Source organism: Contarinia nasturtii, unplaced genomic scaffold (genome assembly GCF_009176525.2).
Source record: "Contarinia nasturtii isolate CC-2019 unplaced genomic scaffold, AAFC_CNas_1.1 Cnas_scaffold_993, whole genome shotgun sequence".
In the NCBI taxonomy this organism is placed as follows: domain Eukaryota; kingdom Metazoa; phylum Arthropoda; class Insecta; order Diptera; family Cecidomyiidae; genus Contarinia; species Contarinia nasturtii.
Window position 1 is genome coordinate 2913055 of NW_022198340.1, and position 17424 is coordinate 2930478.

Genomic DNA, 17424 nt, shown 5'->3' on the forward strand with positions numbered 1-17424 from the left:
CATACCTATCACACCAAAGCCACTACATATTTTGATACTATTTCCACAATGACTTTCAATCTATTGATTTGTATTTTTTTCAACTTGGTTTCTATTGATCGCTTTTTGTCTATACATTTCAAATATTTGAATAAGACACACAAATGAAATAAAAAAAAATGTTTTAACACACATCAAATGAAATCAATATTTAGTATCATTTTATTATATATTGAAGAATAATGGTATTTTTGTCATTCATTGCATGAGTTCTTTTGATAGTAAATTTGGTGCATTTCATTCATATAATTGAAAATTCAACAGATTAGTGAAAGAATCATCTTAATAATTTCTATAATATTTATAATATTTTTTATTTCCGTTTATTCAACGGCGTTGAATCAGGTAAATGATTAGCAATCAGATTATATCAAAAACGTTCTTTCTTTTGGTATACCCTGTAGCACCTTCATCTGACAATACTAAACATCGTTCTTCTTTTCAGTGACAGCTACCATGTAGTGATTCAACTGTCAAACTTATTGTATAAACAAAAAAAAAATACAAAAGAGAATTGTGCCCAAAACAAAGCAGTAAAGCCAAACTTTATCGTCGGCATATAGTTAATAGCGTTAGTAATAAATAATTGTGCCAATCGTAAAAAGATGTCTTTAATTAACAGAGAATTTGATCGAAGTTTGGTTGGAGAGTTTGCACCATATGATGAACAAAAGCATCTTCAATACATGCAAAAGGAACCAAACTTCAAGAATGGTATGCAATTGGTATCTTACATCAAACGAGCCATTCAATTGAATTTTTCCTTATCATCATTTTTTTTTCAGAAACTGCAAAAATCAAGCGGTGTTTTGGTTATTCTGAAACTTCACCGGATGACACCGAACTACCAAATTATATTCAATTGAAGGTAAACAAAAAACAAACAAACCAATGATTGCATTTTAAAATCCTCCAATTGACTCAATTACAGAAATCCATAGACGTAGAACGATTTTCTAAAGATAATTTATTAACATGTTGTCGAGTTTGTTTAGCGTCCTGTAATTCAAGCATGTTATTTTTGTTCGATGCTGAAAACGAGAATCAACGAGGCCGTGAAGAAGCATCATTGATAGATAAATTGAATTATTGTTCGTGTTTCGCAACAAAAGCATCTGTTGATGATCAACTACCCCAGTATATTTGCACGAGTTGTTCGATTCTCATTGAGAATGCTTATGAATTAAAGATGTTATGTGAGAAGACTGAAGAAAGAATCCGGCAGCTTGACCATCCATTCTATTTATGTGATATTAAAATGGACATAGATGAAAATACAGATAACATTGAAGAAGACGCCGTTCCTGTAGCGGAAGAATGCATTCCAACCGTTGAATTGAAAAGCGATCCAAACCTATTAGAGACGAAGAAAGAGGTCCAAATTGTTGACATCAATGCAATACGAATACAGAAAAACTTTCAATGTGATATATGCGGTGATGAGTTTTCGCATAAACAAAGTGTTCGTAGTCACATCATGGCAAAGCATGTACATAAAGGAAAAAAACCATTTCAATGTACCGAATGTGGCAAATGTTATCGTTTAAAATTCTCCTTGAAAACTCACATGCTCTGTCACAGCGGCGAACGACCATTTGTTTGTGGTAAGAATATTCAGTTCAAGAAATCCAAATGTATTAAATAATAATATGAATTTTGCAGAGGTTTGCGGAAAATCGTTTAGGGCATGTGGCACTTTGAGCCGTCATCGTATCGTGCACACTGATTCAAAGGACTTTAAATGCTCAATTTGTGCATTCATCACGAATACCAAGGCCAATTTAAATATTCACGAGCGCATACACAGTGAGGTACTTCGATATGCATGTCAACATTGTCCGATGAAATTTCGAACCTCAAGCAACGCAGCTAAACACACGCGAAACGTTCATGAAAAACAAAAACCATACAAAGTAAGACCCAACACCCAATTATCATTTGATTTTCATATTGATTTTTTGTTGTTTTTAGTGCGATGTATGTGACCGAGTGTTTTTCAATCGACAATCACAACGAGCGCACAGCATAACGCACACAGGACTAAAACCATTTTATTGTGTTCAAGAAGGATGCTTGTCCATGTATGCAATGTACAAAAGTCTCAAGAAACATGTTCGAAATCAACATTCGAACGAAAACGTTAAGATTCCACGCGAAAAATTCTTCTTTGATAAACTAAATGGCATTTTATCTTAATAGACTTTAATCACAAGCTGACTGAAATAAATCAATATCGAAGCAAATCCAAATTTTGAATAATCGTCGTTGGAAAAACAATTTTCATCGGACAATACTTGGGTTGTAGCAACAGTGACAGATGACAATTGAATTGTCAAGCTTATTGAATGTTGTAAACAATGATTTAAGCAAAAAAAGAAATATGTACCGTTTAAGAAAATAAAAAGAAATGAATAATATCGCCAGTCCACCAATTTTGTCTTCGATTCGCATAGAGCCCGTTGACTCTGATGAATACAATCAAAGTTTGATTGAACAACTAACACCATATCACAAACAAAAGCTACTTCAGTATGTGAGAAAAGAGCGACACTTCTTGAATGGTAAACAACTCTAATTTCAATTGAAATCATGTCGTTTGATTTTTTATTTTATTCCAATTTCATAGAACTTGAGTCACTTCCAGAAGTCAGTAAGCATCTAGTCAATGAGCTGAATAAACAAAACCTGAAATGTAATCAAACCGAATGGTTAAATGTTTTGAAGGCATGGATACATTTTGTGAGGTAAGAGGCAATTTTCTTTAAACACATTTTTGCTTAATTAGACTCGGAGAAATTGGGAAATAGAATTTTGTAAAAGAGTCAAGACACCAACAGATCATGTTGCCGTGTGAATAGACCCATTAACTTTTTATAGTGAGAATAGTACTGATATGTTTTCTGTTGTTTCTTCATTAAGTGGTTGTTCCGAGTTGATGACACCGGAGGATAGAGTATTATCGAGATATATTCAATCTAAGGTAAAATTAATGAGTCCGACATTAATTCTATTTTTATTGAACGCATCAATTTTATTAACTCACAGAAACCCGTACGAAGAAACTCAAAATCAATCCAGGACTTATCCACCCATTGCCGTATTTGTTTGGCGTCAAGTAGTTCGAAAATGATATTTCTCTTTGACGCTGAAAACGAGATCCTTCAAAGCCGTGAAGAGGTATCACTGCTAGAGAAATTGAATTATTGTTCGTGTTTCGCAACAAAAGCATCGGCTGATGATCAACTACCCCAGTATATTTGCATGAGTTGTTCAATTCTCCTTGAGAATGCCTATCAATTGAAGGTATTATGCCGTAAGACGGAAGAAACATTTCGAGATCTCATCCATCAATACGATTTGTGTGATATTGACTTCCAATATGAAAATATCGGGGACACAGAACAGGGGAAAGACATTGTTACCACTTCTATAGCAGAGGAAAAAGAAGAAGTTACATTTTTTGAGTCGAAAACGGGTCACGATCAAGGTTCCTTTCCATTCTTTCGATTATTTTTCAATTACGTATTGATTAATTTCCATTTTTTCTATTTTTATTTGTGATTCTCTCCCAGGTCTCGATATATTGGAAACCTACGAAGAAGTCCATACAAATCCAATGGGAAAGTTTCGATGCGATATATGCAGCGCTGTACTTTCGAGTAAACAAAGTATACGTGATCACATGAGGCAAAATCACAAGAAAGCACAGAGAGGAAAGAAGTCATATCAGTGTCCTGAATGCGATAAATGGTTTCGTGTAAAATGTTCGCTGACAATTCATTTGAGAACGCATACAAATGAACGCCCTTATAAATGTGGTGAGCATATTACTGCCATAAATCAACTAAAATGCATTATTAATCAATGTTATTATTGCAGAGATTTGTGCAAAATCCTTCAAAACATCCAGTGCTATGAGCAATCATCGCGTCATTCATACTGACGCAAAGGACTTTCAATGTTCAAATTGTACATTTATCACGAATACAAAGGCCAATTTGAGAATACACGAACGTACACACAGTGGTGTGCAACCGTATACATGTCAACATTGTCCGATGAAATTTCGAACTGCAAGCAATGTGGTCAAACACACGCGAAACATTCACGAAAAACAAAAAACAAACAAAGTAAGGCCTAATTAGTACTATCTTTCCGACATATTTATTAATTTCTGTTTTGTTTTTTTAGTGTGAAAAATGCAGTCGATCGTTTTTTACGCGAGAATCACTTAAGAAACATAGTATAATTCATACGGGATTGAAACCATTTTATTGTCCTCAAAAAGAATGCTCGTGTGTATATTCGTGGTACAATGGACTCAAGAAACATATGTGGCTTCAACACTCTGATGAAAACGTCAAACTTCCCAGCGAAAAATTTTACTTTGATAAACTAAGCGGCATTTTACATTGATATCTGATAGATAATGAACATGTTGAAATAAAACGTTATCGATAAAATGCAATTGGTTGTTTACTATGAGTCATTCAAATTGAGTGAAAACAAACGAAATGAATGACCGTTTTCATTATCGCCGAATAGATAAGCAAGTAAAGTGTGTTTGAGTGCATTGAGCAACACTTTGATTGGAACACTTTTGTGTTCTCAAACAAAAATTAAGTGTTTTTTAACTTTTAACTGACAGAAGAGTTGTTTTAAACTGAACGCTCTAGAACTGAACGTTGTTTTTATTCTAGAGCGTTCAACTAAAGACAATCAAACTGATAAATTTGTTTACTTCACAAAATTATCAAATAAGTAATAACGTATCACAACTTTTTTATCATAAACTTATAAGGAGGGACATAATAACACATACACACTTGTACATTTGTGCACACAGAAAAACAGTAGTAGGAAAATAGTTTCAATGTATTGCCAAAGTTTACCAATAGTTGATAATAGATATTATTGGTATTTTCATAAAATCGTCACTACAATAGCGCAGTTGACATTTGGTCCATCGCGCCACAACAAGTGTCAACTGTGCTGTTGACGATTGTATGAAAATGTGTGTGTAAAATAATTATCAGTCCAGTTCTCATCGTACAATTATTACAACATGTCATGCGATGATAGATAGTTTTAGGTTTCAGTTACGGTCTATATATTGTATAAGCTCATTCATTTATATTTTGTTTCAATGAATAAAATTCAGTGCATGTGGATTTTTTTAATTTTGTCACGATAGCATCAATTGAATAGACTTCATGCAAATGACGACAGAGACCATTATTTATTTTTAGACCGTTCAACAAATAAAATTTATCGGATGCGAAAATGACTGATTTTTCAAAAGCAGTTAAACCAAATGTGCTTACGAAAGTGAGTGTGACTGAAGTAGTAATACTGGTGTATTTTTTCAATTTTTTTTTTTGTTTATTCTATGATAGCTACACGGTGTTATATTTACGCCAATGAATTTGTCGAGTGTGGATCGATTGCGCAGATTCTTTGGTAATAATTTGAATGGTTTTGTGTGATTACTGTTTTGTATATATTTTGTTTGTGATTAATTTGCATTAGATTTGTCGCTATGGCAGTGGTTTATCCCGGGTCTTACTTTAATAATTGGTTCTTTAACTGCCGTCCTTGGTTTTTATGCTAAAAATATCGAAGACAATTTCATACGTTCTGTAAGTGATTTTGGAACACTTTTATGCCATTCAAGTGTAACAATTTGTCTGTTTCAGGTGATAATTTGGTTGATGATTTCAATTACGTTTGCAGCCAGTATTACTTTCATTGTATATAAATCAAGAGATCAGCTTGATTCAATCTTAGGCGAAATCGTCAAAGAAAAGTATATTTCGAACGCTTTGGGTGGAGTTTATTTCGGAACTCAAGTATATCAATAATGAATCATATCAATGAACACATTTTTTTATTTAATTTTTCTTTGTAGGTTGTTCGTTGGGTAATTTCTTTGTATTTTTACAACGAGAACTCGGAACACTCACAATTTAGACTGGCATTGCGAATTTTACCATTATTTTTAATATCATTATATTTACTCTTGTATTGTACTCCTGATGTCGTTAGATTATTCACATAAAATTAAATGAAAATTACGAATTTTTTGAAAGGTTGATCCAATTTTGAATATTTATTATGTCGGTTTAAAAATTAATTAATTAAAAAAGTCAGTAATTGAGAAAATAAAAACAACATTGTTTCTTTTTTTTCTTAATTCCTTTTTTTACTCAAACCTTTTTCTTGTGAAAAATAAATTGGATAGAAAAACATAATTTATTATTCAACATTTTGAATCGTCGCCAATTCGATATATTTTTAGTGAAATTCTTTCAAATTCATGGATTACGTTTAAACATCAAATATTTTAAATCCTCTCCTCCCATCAATAGCTCCTGATGTATCCCTTCAGATACTGTCCATGTTGGTTTGTCAGATTCTTTTAAATGTTCGTTGATTTCGTTCATTGTTTCGTCGTAAATATGAGATTCGAATTCATCATAGCATATCAACTTTAATCTCTTCAAATTGGATTTTGAAGTTTCGAAAAAGTTTGTTAGTTCTGATATTTGAGAACAGAGAAACGGCGACGTAAATTCTTTGGCATGAGTCAATTTTTCTATGCATTCAACGACATTATATAAATCATATGGGATAATTCGCACACTTTCCAAATGCTTGAAACGATTGATGAAATTCGTAATTTGAGGATCGATTAACACTACACGCAAAACCATTTTTTTCAAGTTTGGCATGTCAAATGCCAAATTTTCTATTATTTCGCTTGAGCTATAAACATATAGATCGAAATTGGTTACAGACGTGAGATTATAAACTGGTCGATTTGTTGCTCGAATCAAAAAATCGCTGCCAGCGTTTCTAATTTTGAGTATTTGCAAGTTTTTTAAATTTTGCGCAATGGCGCGAAGAGTGTTCGCACTTTTAGTTGAGAAGGAGAGCTCCGATATTTGTTTATTTTTTGCGAAAATATCTGGTAAATGATGCTCTTCTATGGAAGCATCGCGTAGCCTTAATTCTGTCAATTTCGTGACATTTGCTAAGCAATTTGGGTCTTTTATGGAGCCAAACAACTTGAAAGATTCAAGATTGGGAAATATTTTATTCAAATCGAATGATGTTCTGTTGCTGTCAGCGATATGGCAGCCGTAAGTGAACTTTTTCACGTTTGGAAACTGAACTACCCCTTTTTCATTCGATATTTCCTCCCAAATCCCGGAATCGTTTTGAGCAATCATGATCAATTGAGTAAAATAGTTTGCATACTTATTGATAATATTCTTATTTATATCGCGCCTAATAGTTTCATCCATAAACCGGTAATTTATCAGAATTCGCCGTGCATCTTTGCCGAATGTCTCGAATAGTGAATTAAGTCTGTCAAGACTACCGAATTGAAAGTGATAGTCTTCATTATCATAACGCTCATAAGATTCATCGGAACGGTTCATAGTCATGTAACTGTCGATGAAAAGTAATCGGTCCCGAAAAATGTTACTCATTGCCATTCTCGATGCGGGAATTAGGGCTTTTGATCGTCCTGCTTTTTTCGATAATTCCAAACCACCTTGGTGCAGTATCGCCGCGATTAATTCATCGGGCAAATCAGGCAAGTATTCAACATTATCTCCCACAGCGTTGCATTGAATTATCTAGTGTGTTGGAGAAAATAAGTTTTTTTTTTTTGAAAATACATTATTTTCAGTTGTTTGATGCAGAAAAATTACCACAAATATACTTACAAATCCCAAAAAAGTGACAAGGATCACAGTCAAGCCGTAATAAATTCCCATTTTTTCTCAACTTTTGAAGGAAAAAACAATTCCCAAAGCTATTCAACGATTCAGATGAAAAGAATAACTGATGACTTTATGGAAATAGGCATTATTATACATTTCAGTTACACATGTAAAAGACATATTTTTGAAATAATATTGACATAAAGTCTATCTCGAATTAGAATTAAACTTATTTTTTTGCAAGTAAAATAAAAATAAAAAGTCTTACGGGAGTAAGACGAACTTTTCCGCACTGTGGTAGTTGCGTATTTTATTAAGAAAGTTCAAAATAATATTTGTTCGATTTTTCAAGCCTTTCAAGCGTCGTAAAGTTCGAAACCAAAAAATATGTTTCAACTTTGGCAACGAAATATTTTTTAATTTAATAGCAGAAGTACCCGAGAAAAGATTTTTCACACTTTCATGATGAACCCATTTGTACGACATTTGAAAGTATTCTATTTTCTAACAAAATACTATAAAAAATATGTCTGACGTTAATTTTGCCATAAAAATTATTTTTGAAACACTTTCCATAACTAAAGTCACAAAAAATTTGGATCTTTGTATGGGAGCCATGTCTGTATGCTATATTAATGGTGTGAAACTTTGCACAGGTTATTTTTTCACAAAAAAATAACATTCGTAGGGTTTGGAGAAATTTCAACCAAAATTAAGGGTACCTCCCATACAAAATATTCGTTTTTGAGCCAAAAATTTAAAATTTTGTATGGAAGGTACCCCTATTTTTGATCGAAATCTCTTCAAACTTTCAGAATGTTATTATTTTGTGTAAAAAATAGTCTGTGCAAAGTTTCACGTCATTAAAGTATCATACAGGCATGGCTCCCATACAAAAATTCATTTTTTTTGTGATTTTTTCAAGGAAACTGTTTTAAAAATTGATTGTATCTCAAAAATAACCTCAGATTCGGTTTTCTCGTGCCAAAAAACCCCCCAATACATATTTTTGAATGTTTAAGTCCACATTAAGTATGACTTTTGGACGAAAATTGGACTCTTTTTCATAGGTATCACTCCAGGCATGACATTTTTTCCCATCAACCAAAGTCGCTCAAAAGCTAATGATTTCTATTCCTCGGGACCCCCAATCATCCTGTAAAGTCAGATTTTGAATTAAGTTTCTACGATGAGCGCAATCTTGCTAACAAATTTTGCGTACGACGTACAACGTACGACGTACAACTTACGACGTACGACGTACAGATTAACATAAACCATGCTCAAAACGGCCTGATTCGGGTTCGCTGACCTCAGAAACGTCCAGAAAACATGTTTCTGAAGTTTTCAAAATTTTGACCGATTACAATACTTTTCACCTTACACTATGTGTACGGAAAAGTAAAATTACAGAAATTTTCCCTCAGTTGATCCTTTGTGTAGGTATTACTTCAGAATATTGCTGAGCAATTTGTTAATTAAAATTTCTTAAGAAAAGAATGTTCATGAACACGCTGTGTTCAAATACATAAAATTCATTCAAAAAGGTTCAAAACAACGTGAAACTTAAACTAGAACAAATGTAGATGAGTATAGCTTAAGCTGGAAACGTGTATGAAAATGTAAACAACCTTAGTCATATGGTAGCATGTGCGTCTCAAAGCTTATTTGCCGCATTTTTAATATTCATACATGAAATATTTTAACTGAGAGACATCAGTAACTGCCACTTGTAAATGATGAAGTTTTTTCACATCTTCATTTCAATACGTTTCATTGAATTTTTCCACTGCATAAAACCTTCTTTTTTTCATTTCAAATTATCGAAAATGACAACGAATATTGATTTTTTGATGAATCATATGATTTAAAATTGCAAATTTGACTTCAGATTCGGCATTAGCAAAAATAAAAAATCTCGACTTATTTTAAGTAGTAAATTCAATACACCTTTTATTTGCGAATAAATTGATTTTTATTTAGTTGAATTAAAATATTACGTTGTCGAACAGTTTATGTATTTCTGTTATTAGTAGATAGAAAAAGCAGCCTTTTCATACAGTGCGAAGAAATAACATACATCATATTAATTCTCGAAAAAGAAAAAAAAAATAGTTCAAAATTAATCCAAAATGGATAGAATATATGAAATTCTACATATGATAAAATTAAATATTTTTATTATTCCGTACAAAATACTAATGTTTTTTTTTGCTGTCAGTTTCAAACATGCTGTATATTCTGCACACGCGTACATAGAGAGAGCCAAATATGACTGTATGAGTTGTAAACATGTAGTCTACACGTACATCGTACACAAACAAACATGTGACATGTCAAACATACACACATAAGTCATGCACATATGTTCATTTTGCGCCTTTTTAGTTTGACAGAATCAAATAACAGATGTGTATTCTTTTTCAGCGGTGCACATTTAATTTCGCAAAAATATAAATGAAGCAAATGTATTGCAGTAGTTGTTGATTTTTCAATAAAATTTAACGTTATTCGGTAAATGAAGTGGTTTTTTCTTGAAATAATTGTGAAAGTAAGGGTTTAAGAAGCGACGCCGTCAAGATCGGTGAGTATTTTTGAGTGTGTTTCGGTTTTGTAGAAATTTGTTGAAATTTAAATAGATTCCATTTACAAAATTGTATAAATATTATAAACTAATGTAATTTTTGTCTGTTTCTACTGTTAAAAGGGCCAATAATATGGATACGAATGAAATCAATTTGCTTGATCTTCCGATTGAGGTTTTGCCCGAAATACTTCAGAATTTAAATGATACGGATTTGTTGGCAGCTACGCGAGTTTGTAAAATTTTCAAAACTTATGCTAGAGAAGCATTCGCTTTAAAGTACAATGGACAAACTGATGACAAGCACTACACAATAAACATTTACACCGATGATACGAGAGATGAACCAAAACCGTACTGGCCCATTTTCAATACATTCGGAGACAAATTAATCGGCTTGAATTTGGTCTTTTATCGTCCATGCATCAGCGCAAATCATTGGCTCTTTCGTGTAATCGAACAAAAGTGTTGTTTTACAAAGAAATTGATAATATCAAAAGAAACGGAAAATCCAATTGGTCAATTCAATTCATTTGATTCATTCACCAGTCAGTTTTTTTTATCGCTTCCGAAATTGGAATGTTTGACTTTGAAACATCTCAATATTGAGTGTTCAAAATGGACTCGAGTCACATTACCGAAACTCACAAGCTTCAACGTCGAAAATATCAAGGGATTGAATCAGCAAGATTTCATCGAATTTATCAAAAGTAATCCACAGCTACAACAATTATCAATGGTGTCTCTTCGTGGAATAGATCTTGGCATATTTGGAGTGGTTAATAGTGCGTTGAACGAACTCAAAAGCCTTCAAATAAACCCACACTATCATGGCATTCTCAACGAATATCAAGTGCCTAGTTTGAAAAAACTGGAAACACTTAAGGTTGCTGTTGGATATTTGCTTCAAAATAACATGGGATTCATGCAAAACATTCCAATTCACGATCCATCAAATATCCGAACGCTTCGTTCATTCACAAGCAATTGCAAGCACATCAAACATTTGAAGCTGACGCCATTCCAAGATGAAATGTGTGAGATGCGTGCGGATGTCATCGATGTCATTTGTTCTTTCGATCAACTGAAGCGAATCGATGTAAGTTTTGAAATTTATATTTAGAACAGTTTCCGCAACTAATGAATTTCCCCTCAACTATTTTAGATACACGAAATTAATGTGGCGATGCCACTGCTTTTGATTCTGGTGCAACGTCTTCCAAGGCTGAATTCATTGCGCATCTACAATGCAAGCAAAACATTGACGATTGATTTGGAAAAAATATTGAAAATTTTCTCGCAAAATAACAGTCTAGTGGAATTTATTATCCATGGAAGAAATGTTGAGGAATATTTAGACTTTGATTTGGACTTCCATCGTTGTTTTGCACGATTCGTTGAACGCCGCGAAGATGCTAAATTTGTTTTAACCTTGGACGAAAGGTATGAAACCATTGTTATGACCAAAGAAAAACTAACAAGGAATGGACAACCAATACGCAATACGCACATTCTGGATTTGCCTGGAAAATGTTTTCAACTGATCTTCAACCATTTAGACGACGATAGTCAACGTTCTTCGTATGACACCTGTACACGTTTGCGCACGGAAGTGAAGCCTCACATTTCAAATCAACTGTTTCGCATTGAGTTTCCAGGCGGATCGCAAATGGAAGAAGATTTTCATCGTTTTGGAGACAACATCACTAAACTCGAAATATACGATACATTAGCTGAAGATGATGATGATGAATATGAACTGTCATTAAGAAGTGCAGACGATTTACATCCATTTTGGAATCTAATAGTTCAGAGATATGGAGAAAATCTCATCGAATTGCACATCCATGAGCACAATCCAAAATTTATGGATGGATTACAACTTTTGTTTCCAAATCTGATCAAACTAAAGATAAAAGAACTACAATCACCAACTCTTCAATTTTTCTCGCTCTTTCATTGTCCAAAATTGACGCATTTAGATATCGAAATGGAATCTATTCCGCCAAAAGACTGTTTTAATACTCCGAAAACAACCATCTTTGACAATTTGACAACAATTAAAGTGAACAAAGTTGATGATGGCATCGCAAAATTATTGAACGACATGGATCGAGAGGCTTGTGCTCGAATCACCGAGTTCACCGTTGGAATGTTCGAGACTTGGAGAATGTATGAACACAGGACATCCGAAGACTGGAGCGATAATATTTATGAAGCTGATAAACTTCAACGCATAAGATTAATCAATATTATTGCGCGGTTTTCGAATTTAACGATTTTGAATCTGATTGTGGGACACATTGAAAGAGAAAACGTTCAGTATTTATTTGAAAATTGTAGAAAATTGGTGAAACTATCGCTTTATTTTGATGCAGATTTTTCGGGACATTTAAAAATGGACTGTGCAAAAGAAATGTTCAAATGCGTAAAAGATAATTGCAGGCAATTACAAGTTATACAATTGGTCAAAAATTCGTTCAGTAGAAGATTTGGTCAACCGTCTATTAATCCGAATAATAAGCCATTTATGAAAATGGTGTGTGATATGTTTCCGAAAAATGTCAAAATTCTTTATGTTAATATCGGAAATGATGGCAGAGTTTGCGATGAAGTGTTTGAAAGTCCAGAAAATGTCATAAGGAGACCACTGTAATCAAAATTACTCGCATCAAATTTAAAAACATTCAATCATTGCGATTCATAAAATAGAGGCGATTTTTTTTAAATTATTTATTAGCTTTATCAGCTTAATCGTCAAAAAGAAACATTTTTTTTTCTTGTTGAAACTGGAATAAGTAAGGAAAATAGACTGATGAATCCATTTCGTAAACGTTACCAGTATGATATTTCTACCAGAATTGTCTACCAATATAATTACATACGATGCTTTAGTTATAGCTTCGGTCGTTTTGTCTATTTAATATTAATATATTAAAAAAAATAAGTAATTTGGCTTTCACGATATTCTCCGAAAAGCTATATTCAGTAATAGAAACCCAATTATTTAACATTTATCTATTTTTTATTTCTTTATCATTCACATTTTAGATTGAAATGGTTTAAGTAATAGATTTTAAAAAAAGTGTAAAAATAGTGATAATTCATAATATTTTACTTATTTGATAAATTACACAATAAATCACAAAATAAATAAATGAAATCAGAGACAATGTTTCTCAGAGCACTGAGGAGCCAAATATTAAAAGTTGAAAAAATATCAAAAATCAGAATATTATCAATTTGAATATTTTTTTAACTTTTACGATTTTGCCCCTCACTGAGCTTCTCCGCCTCCTCTAAGCGCTCCTCTCCACATATATTGCTCTGAAAAACAGTCTCTGATTAAAGTATTTTAAGCAATTTATGCGAAATTAAAATAGAAAGGGATTTTTTTAATAAAATGCTTTTTAAAATATTGCTGTGAAATTTTTTAATTTAAAATTCTCAGCGAAAGAATGCTTATGATATTGGTTCAACAAACATTCTATTTTTTCAAAAGCTTTATAACACAACCTAGAACTAAAACTAGGACGATTGTTGATAAGTAAAATATGCATCAACTGGAAACGTGTATATATGCAAATGCTAAACCGCGTATATTCATATATGCGCGTATTATACAGGAAATATTTTAATTGAATGACAAAAATAAAATATGACTTTTTTGCACATTTTCATTTCAATGCGTGTCATAGAATTTTTCCACTTTTCTTCCATCTTCTTCTTGTTGCCATCTTCAAATTGGCAAATGATCAAAAAATGACAATGAAAATTATTTGCCAAAAAAAGTCGACTTATTTTAACCCTTTAATGCATTAATTTTTTTCGAGATGAGAACTTTTTTTCTTTGATTATTTTGGTTTATAATTCCTTAAAAATATAATCGAAATAATTACACTGAGTAATTACTCGTAAAAAGTGTTAAAATAATCACACGAGCTACCTCGATCGAACATTTTTGAAGATGTGGAAAGAATTAATTTTATATCTTTTTTAAAGTAAATAAATAAAGCGATTTCTTGTCAATTATTTATTATTTTTCACTGTATTTTATTAAAAGAGTTTGGTTATCGTTCAAATTTTAGATTCAAACAATTTTAAGAATTTATGAAATTAGAACGGAATCCATGTTTACCAATTCACAGATTACGTTTAATCATCAAGTAGTTTTTGTTGGTTACATCAGATAGAGTCCACGTTGGTTTATTAGATTTTATCAAATGATCATTGATTTCATTCATAATTGCTTCAGAATTATCAAGTTTGAAATGTGCAAAACATTTCAATTTTAATGAATTCAGATTTGATTTTGTTTTATCGAATGTTTCGAAAAACTCCTTTAAAAGTGGCAATTGATGACAGAAAAATGGTGATATATATTCTTTGACATTCGTCAATTTGTCTATGCAAAATATGGAATCATATATACCATCCGTTGGTTTAATTTCTACCGTATCCAAATTTTCAAAATGATTGATAAAATCAGACAGTTGTTGATTGATTTCTTCTCCGCGCACAACTAGCTTTTTCAGATTAGGCATTTTGAATGACAGACCTCCCGTTAACAGTCTTGTTCCATCAATTTCGACAACAAAAGTTGTCACTGATGTAAGATTATAGACTCGATTACCTCCTTTCAAAAATTCATCGCCAGCCCTGACAATTTTAAGTGTTTGTAAATTTTTCAAATATTTGCTGATCGATTGTAGAGTCTCTGCTTTATGGGGCGAAATGTTGAGTTTCGATATTTGTTTATTTTTTGCGAAAATATCTTGGAGCTTGAGTTCTGGTATTGAATGACTATATAGCGATAATTCTTTTAAATTCTTGATGTTTTCCAAGCAGTTTGGGTCTTTTATGGAGCCAAACAACTTGAAAGATTCAAGTTTGGGGAATATTGCATTAAAATCAAGTGATTGTATACTGCTCTCAGCGGCATAGCACACATAGCTGAATTTTTTTTACATTCGGAAACTGAATTTCTCCATTTTGATTCGATATTTCGTCCCAAATTTCCGAGTCATGTTTAATTCCAACTAAATACATGTTAAGTCCAACTAAATAATTTGCGTATTTGTTGACAATGTTCTTGTTTATATCACGCCTTATAGTTGGATCCATGGAGTGATAATATAAAGTAATGCGTCTTGCATGTTTACCAAATGTTTCAAAGAGTGACATTAGTCTGGCATAACTTCTGAATTCAAAATAAAATCGCCTATTTTTACAACGATAGCTTTCATGAGTCCCAACGGAACGGTTAAGATTCACCGATTTGTCGATCACAAGTATGCGGTCTTCAAAAATTCTGCTCATTCCATCCTTGGATGCGGCGATTAGAGCTCGTGATCGTCCTGCTCCTTTCGTTGCGTTTAAACCACCTTTGTGGAGTATTTTCCCTATTACTTCATAGGGCAATTTGACGTCATCATCGTCATTTGGAGCAGCATCGCATTGAAAAACCTTGAGTGAACAGAAAAAATATTTTCGAAAAAAAGATGGTGAATACGTACTTTGAAACTTTAAAAAAATTCAATAAATATTCTCACAAATACTTCAAAAAAGATTAAAGCCAAGACGCAAGCGTTAAAAGTGTACATTTCTTCTCTATTCTATAGAAGAACACAAAACAACTTCTTAACTGTTCAACGATTTGGATGTAAGGAATAACTGATGGCATCTCCTTTTATATAGTTCCGTTACTCAATAATAAACATGTAACAGAAATGTTTTTGAATTTTTGAAATAATATTGACAAGAGCTCTACTTGTTATATGCAGTGAAATATTCCGTCATTTGATCTCAACTGGGTATTACATCGGTATCATTGCTGTGGAATTTTTTAATTAAAAATTCTTAACAAAATATTTTTTATGAATGAAAATACTGTGTATTAAAATGTATAAAAAGGTTTTAAAGCACAACTTGAAAATAAAACCCGAACAATTGTAAATGAATAACAAATGCTTAAAGTAGAAATCTGTATGAAAATAATGAACCGCGTGTGGTAAGCAGCTCTAGTCATATTCATGTTTAATATTCATACAGGAAATATTTTAATTGATCGACAACAATAACTGCCACATCGTATATGATATCGCTTTTCTCAAATCTTCATTTCAGGATGTGTCATTGCATTTTTCCACTGCACGAAACCTCACTTATACACTTTTCTGTCATCTTCTTCTTTCTTCCATGTTCAATTCAGAGAATGACCCGAAATTGACAATGGAAATTGATTTTCGATAAATCATGTGATTTAAAAATTGTAAATTTAACTAAAAGCTTCGGCTTTGCAAAAAATATGCATTTCAATCAATTATTTCATTTCATTCAAATTCATAAAATTAAATACCGATGTATCAAAGTTCCAAAATATTTAAATTCAGCAGCGTCTGAGAGTTTTCTATAGCAAATTTTTCAAAAAAATAATTTTTTACGTGGCAAAATCTAAAAACGAAATGATAGTTTTTTCTATAGTAAATTTTTCAAAAAGAATGAATATGAAATTATAACCGTTTTTTGTACCATTTTTATATGACCTGCTCCACTCGCATTTATTCTACATTTGTGAACAGCTTTTATTGGGCTGAAGCTTTGAATGTTAATTAGATACGAGTGGAAAAATGGTATGAACCGTTGAGTTATTCTTTGAGTCTGTCGATTTGGCAGGCTGGCATGTGAATTGAAAAAATATTAGTTCGAAAGGAGGTATTTATTTGAAGGTTCAGCCAATTCTACGCACAAAAAGTCAAGACTGAAAGTTATACAAATGAGTGGAGACACTGAGAAGCCAGTGAGAGGGCTCTCCAAGAACTCAAAACCTCCGAAAGTTTGAAGAAATATTGAAAATTGTCGATTTGGCAGAGGGGCATGTGATTTGAAATCATTAGTTCGAAAGGAGGTATTTATATGAAGGTTAAGTCAATTCTAGGTACAAAAAGTCAAAATTAAAAGTTGTGCAAATGAGTGGAGACACTGAGAAGCCAGTGAGAGTGCTCTCTAAGAACTCAAAACCTCCGAGAGTTTGAAAAAATATTGAAAATTGTCGATTTGGCAGAGGGG

At 32.4% G+C, this 17424-nt stretch overlaps 5 protein-coding genes across 5 annotated transcripts; 4 read left to right on the forward strand and 1 right to left on the reverse strand.

Annotated features, from left to right (window-relative positions):
- Positions 1–519: 519 nt before the first annotated feature.
- LOC116343184 (zinc finger protein 16-like) lies at positions 520–2264 on the forward strand. Its single transcript, XM_031771113.1, has 5 exons — positions 520–753; positions 825–907; positions 971–1643; positions 1702–1952; positions 2011–2264. The coding sequence occupies exons 1-5, from the start codon at positions 645–647 to the stop codon at positions 2233–2235; spliced, it is 1341 nt and encodes a 446-aa protein (XP_031626973.1). The 5' UTR covers positions 520–644; the 3' UTR covers positions 2236–2264.
- A 161-nt stretch (positions 2265–2425) lies between these two features.
- LOC116343183 (zinc finger protein 91-like) lies at positions 2426–4507 on the forward strand. Its single transcript, XM_031771112.1, has 7 exons — positions 2426–2600; positions 2666–2783; positions 2959–3019; positions 3085–3526; positions 3612–3857; positions 3919–4169; positions 4231–4507. Exons 1-7 carry the CDS (start codon positions 2447–2449, stop codon positions 4453–4455), a joined length of 1497 nt encoding a protein of 498 aa, XP_031626972.1. The 5' UTR covers positions 2426–2446; the 3' UTR covers positions 4456–4507.
- Positions 4508–4521: 14 nt separating this feature from the next.
- Positions 4522–6154, forward strand: LOC116343405. The gene is made up of 5 exons (XM_031771429.1): positions 4522–5367; positions 5436–5499; positions 5569–5678; positions 5736–5888; positions 5948–6154. The coding sequence occupies exons 1-5, from the start codon at positions 5323–5325 to the stop codon at positions 6095–6097; spliced, it is 522 nt and encodes a 173-aa protein (XP_031627289.1). The 5' UTR covers positions 4522–5322; the 3' UTR covers positions 6098–6154.
- A 103-nt stretch (positions 6155–6257) lies between these two features.
- On the reverse strand, positions 6258–7884 carry LOC116343358. Its single transcript, XM_031771377.1, has 2 exons — positions 7776–7884; positions 6258–7685 (listed from the first exon to the last, which is right to left on the reverse strand). Exons 1-2 carry the CDS (start codon positions 7824–7826, stop codon positions 6354–6356), a joined length of 1383 nt encoding a protein of 460 aa, XP_031627237.1. The 5' UTR covers positions 7827–7884; the 3' UTR covers positions 6258–6353.
- Positions 7885–10188: 2304 nt separating this feature from the next.
- LOC116343241 lies at positions 10189–14036 on the forward strand. Its single transcript, XM_031771200.1, has 3 exons — positions 10189–10356; positions 10480–11455; positions 11522–14036. The coding sequence occupies exons 2-3, from the start codon at positions 10490–10492 to the stop codon at positions 13010–13012; spliced, it is 2457 nt and encodes an 818-aa protein (XP_031627060.1). The 5' UTR covers positions 10189–10356; positions 10480–10489; the 3' UTR covers positions 13013–14036.
- The last annotated feature ends 3388 nt before the right edge of the window (positions 14037–17424 follow it).

What these genes read in the sequence shown, in the direction of transcription:
- LOC116343405 (XM_031771429.1), top strand. Translation starts at nt 5,323, where the DNA reads ATGACTGATTTTTCAAAAGCAGTTAAACCAAATGTGCTTACGAAA. An exon ending in AACCAAATGTGCTTACGAAA is followed by an intron (nt 5,368 to 5,435) that starts GTGAGTGTGACT and finishes ATTCTATGATAG; the next exon opens with CTACACGGTGTTATATTTAC. An exon ending in AAGACAATTTCATACGTTCT is followed by an intron (nt 5,679 to 5,735) that starts GTAAGTGATTTT and finishes TGTCTGTTTCAG; the next exon opens with GTGATAATTTGGTTGATGAT.
- LOC116343184 (XM_031771113.1), top strand. Translation starts at nt 645, where the DNA reads ATGTCTTTAATTAACAGAGAATTTGATCGAAGTTTGGTTGGAGAGTTT. An exon ending in GGAACCAAACTTCAAGAATG is followed by an intron (nt 754 to 824) that starts GTATGCAATTGG and finishes TTTTTTTTTCAG; the next exon opens with AAACTGCAAAAATCAAGCGG. An exon ending in CGAACGACCATTTGTTTGTG is followed by an intron (nt 1,644 to 1,701) that starts GTAAGAATATTC and finishes TGAATTTTGCAG; the next exon opens with AGGTTTGCGGAAAATCGTTT.
- LOC116343358 (XM_031771377.1), bottom strand. Translation starts at nt 7,826, where the DNA reads ATGGGAATTTATTACGGCTTGACTGTGATCCTTGTCACTTTTTTGGGA. An exon ending in TTGTCACTTTTTTGGGATTT is followed by an intron (nt 7,686 to 7,775) that starts GTAAGTATATTT and finishes CCAACACACTAG; the next exon opens with ATAATTCAATGCAACGCTGT.
- LOC116343241 (XM_031771200.1), top strand. Translation starts at nt 10,490, where the DNA reads ATGGATACGAATGAAATCAATTTGCTTGATCTTCCGATTGAGGTTTTG. An exon ending in ATCAACTGAAGCGAATCGAT is followed by an intron (nt 11,456 to 11,521) that starts GTAAGTTTTGAA and finishes CAACTATTTTAG; the next exon opens with ATACACGAAATTAATGTGGC.
- LOC116343183 (XM_031771112.1), top strand. Translation starts at nt 2,447, where the DNA reads ATGAATAATATCGCCAGTCCACCAATTTTGTCTTCGATTCGCATAGAG. An exon ending in CGAGATATATTCAATCTAAG is followed by an intron (nt 3,020 to 3,084) that starts GTAAAATTAATG and finishes ATTAACTCACAG; the next exon opens with AAACCCGTACGAAGAAACTC. An exon ending in TGAACGCCCTTATAAATGTG is followed by an intron (nt 3,858 to 3,918) that starts GTGAGCATATTA and finishes TTATTATTGCAG; the next exon opens with AGATTTGTGCAAAATCCTTC.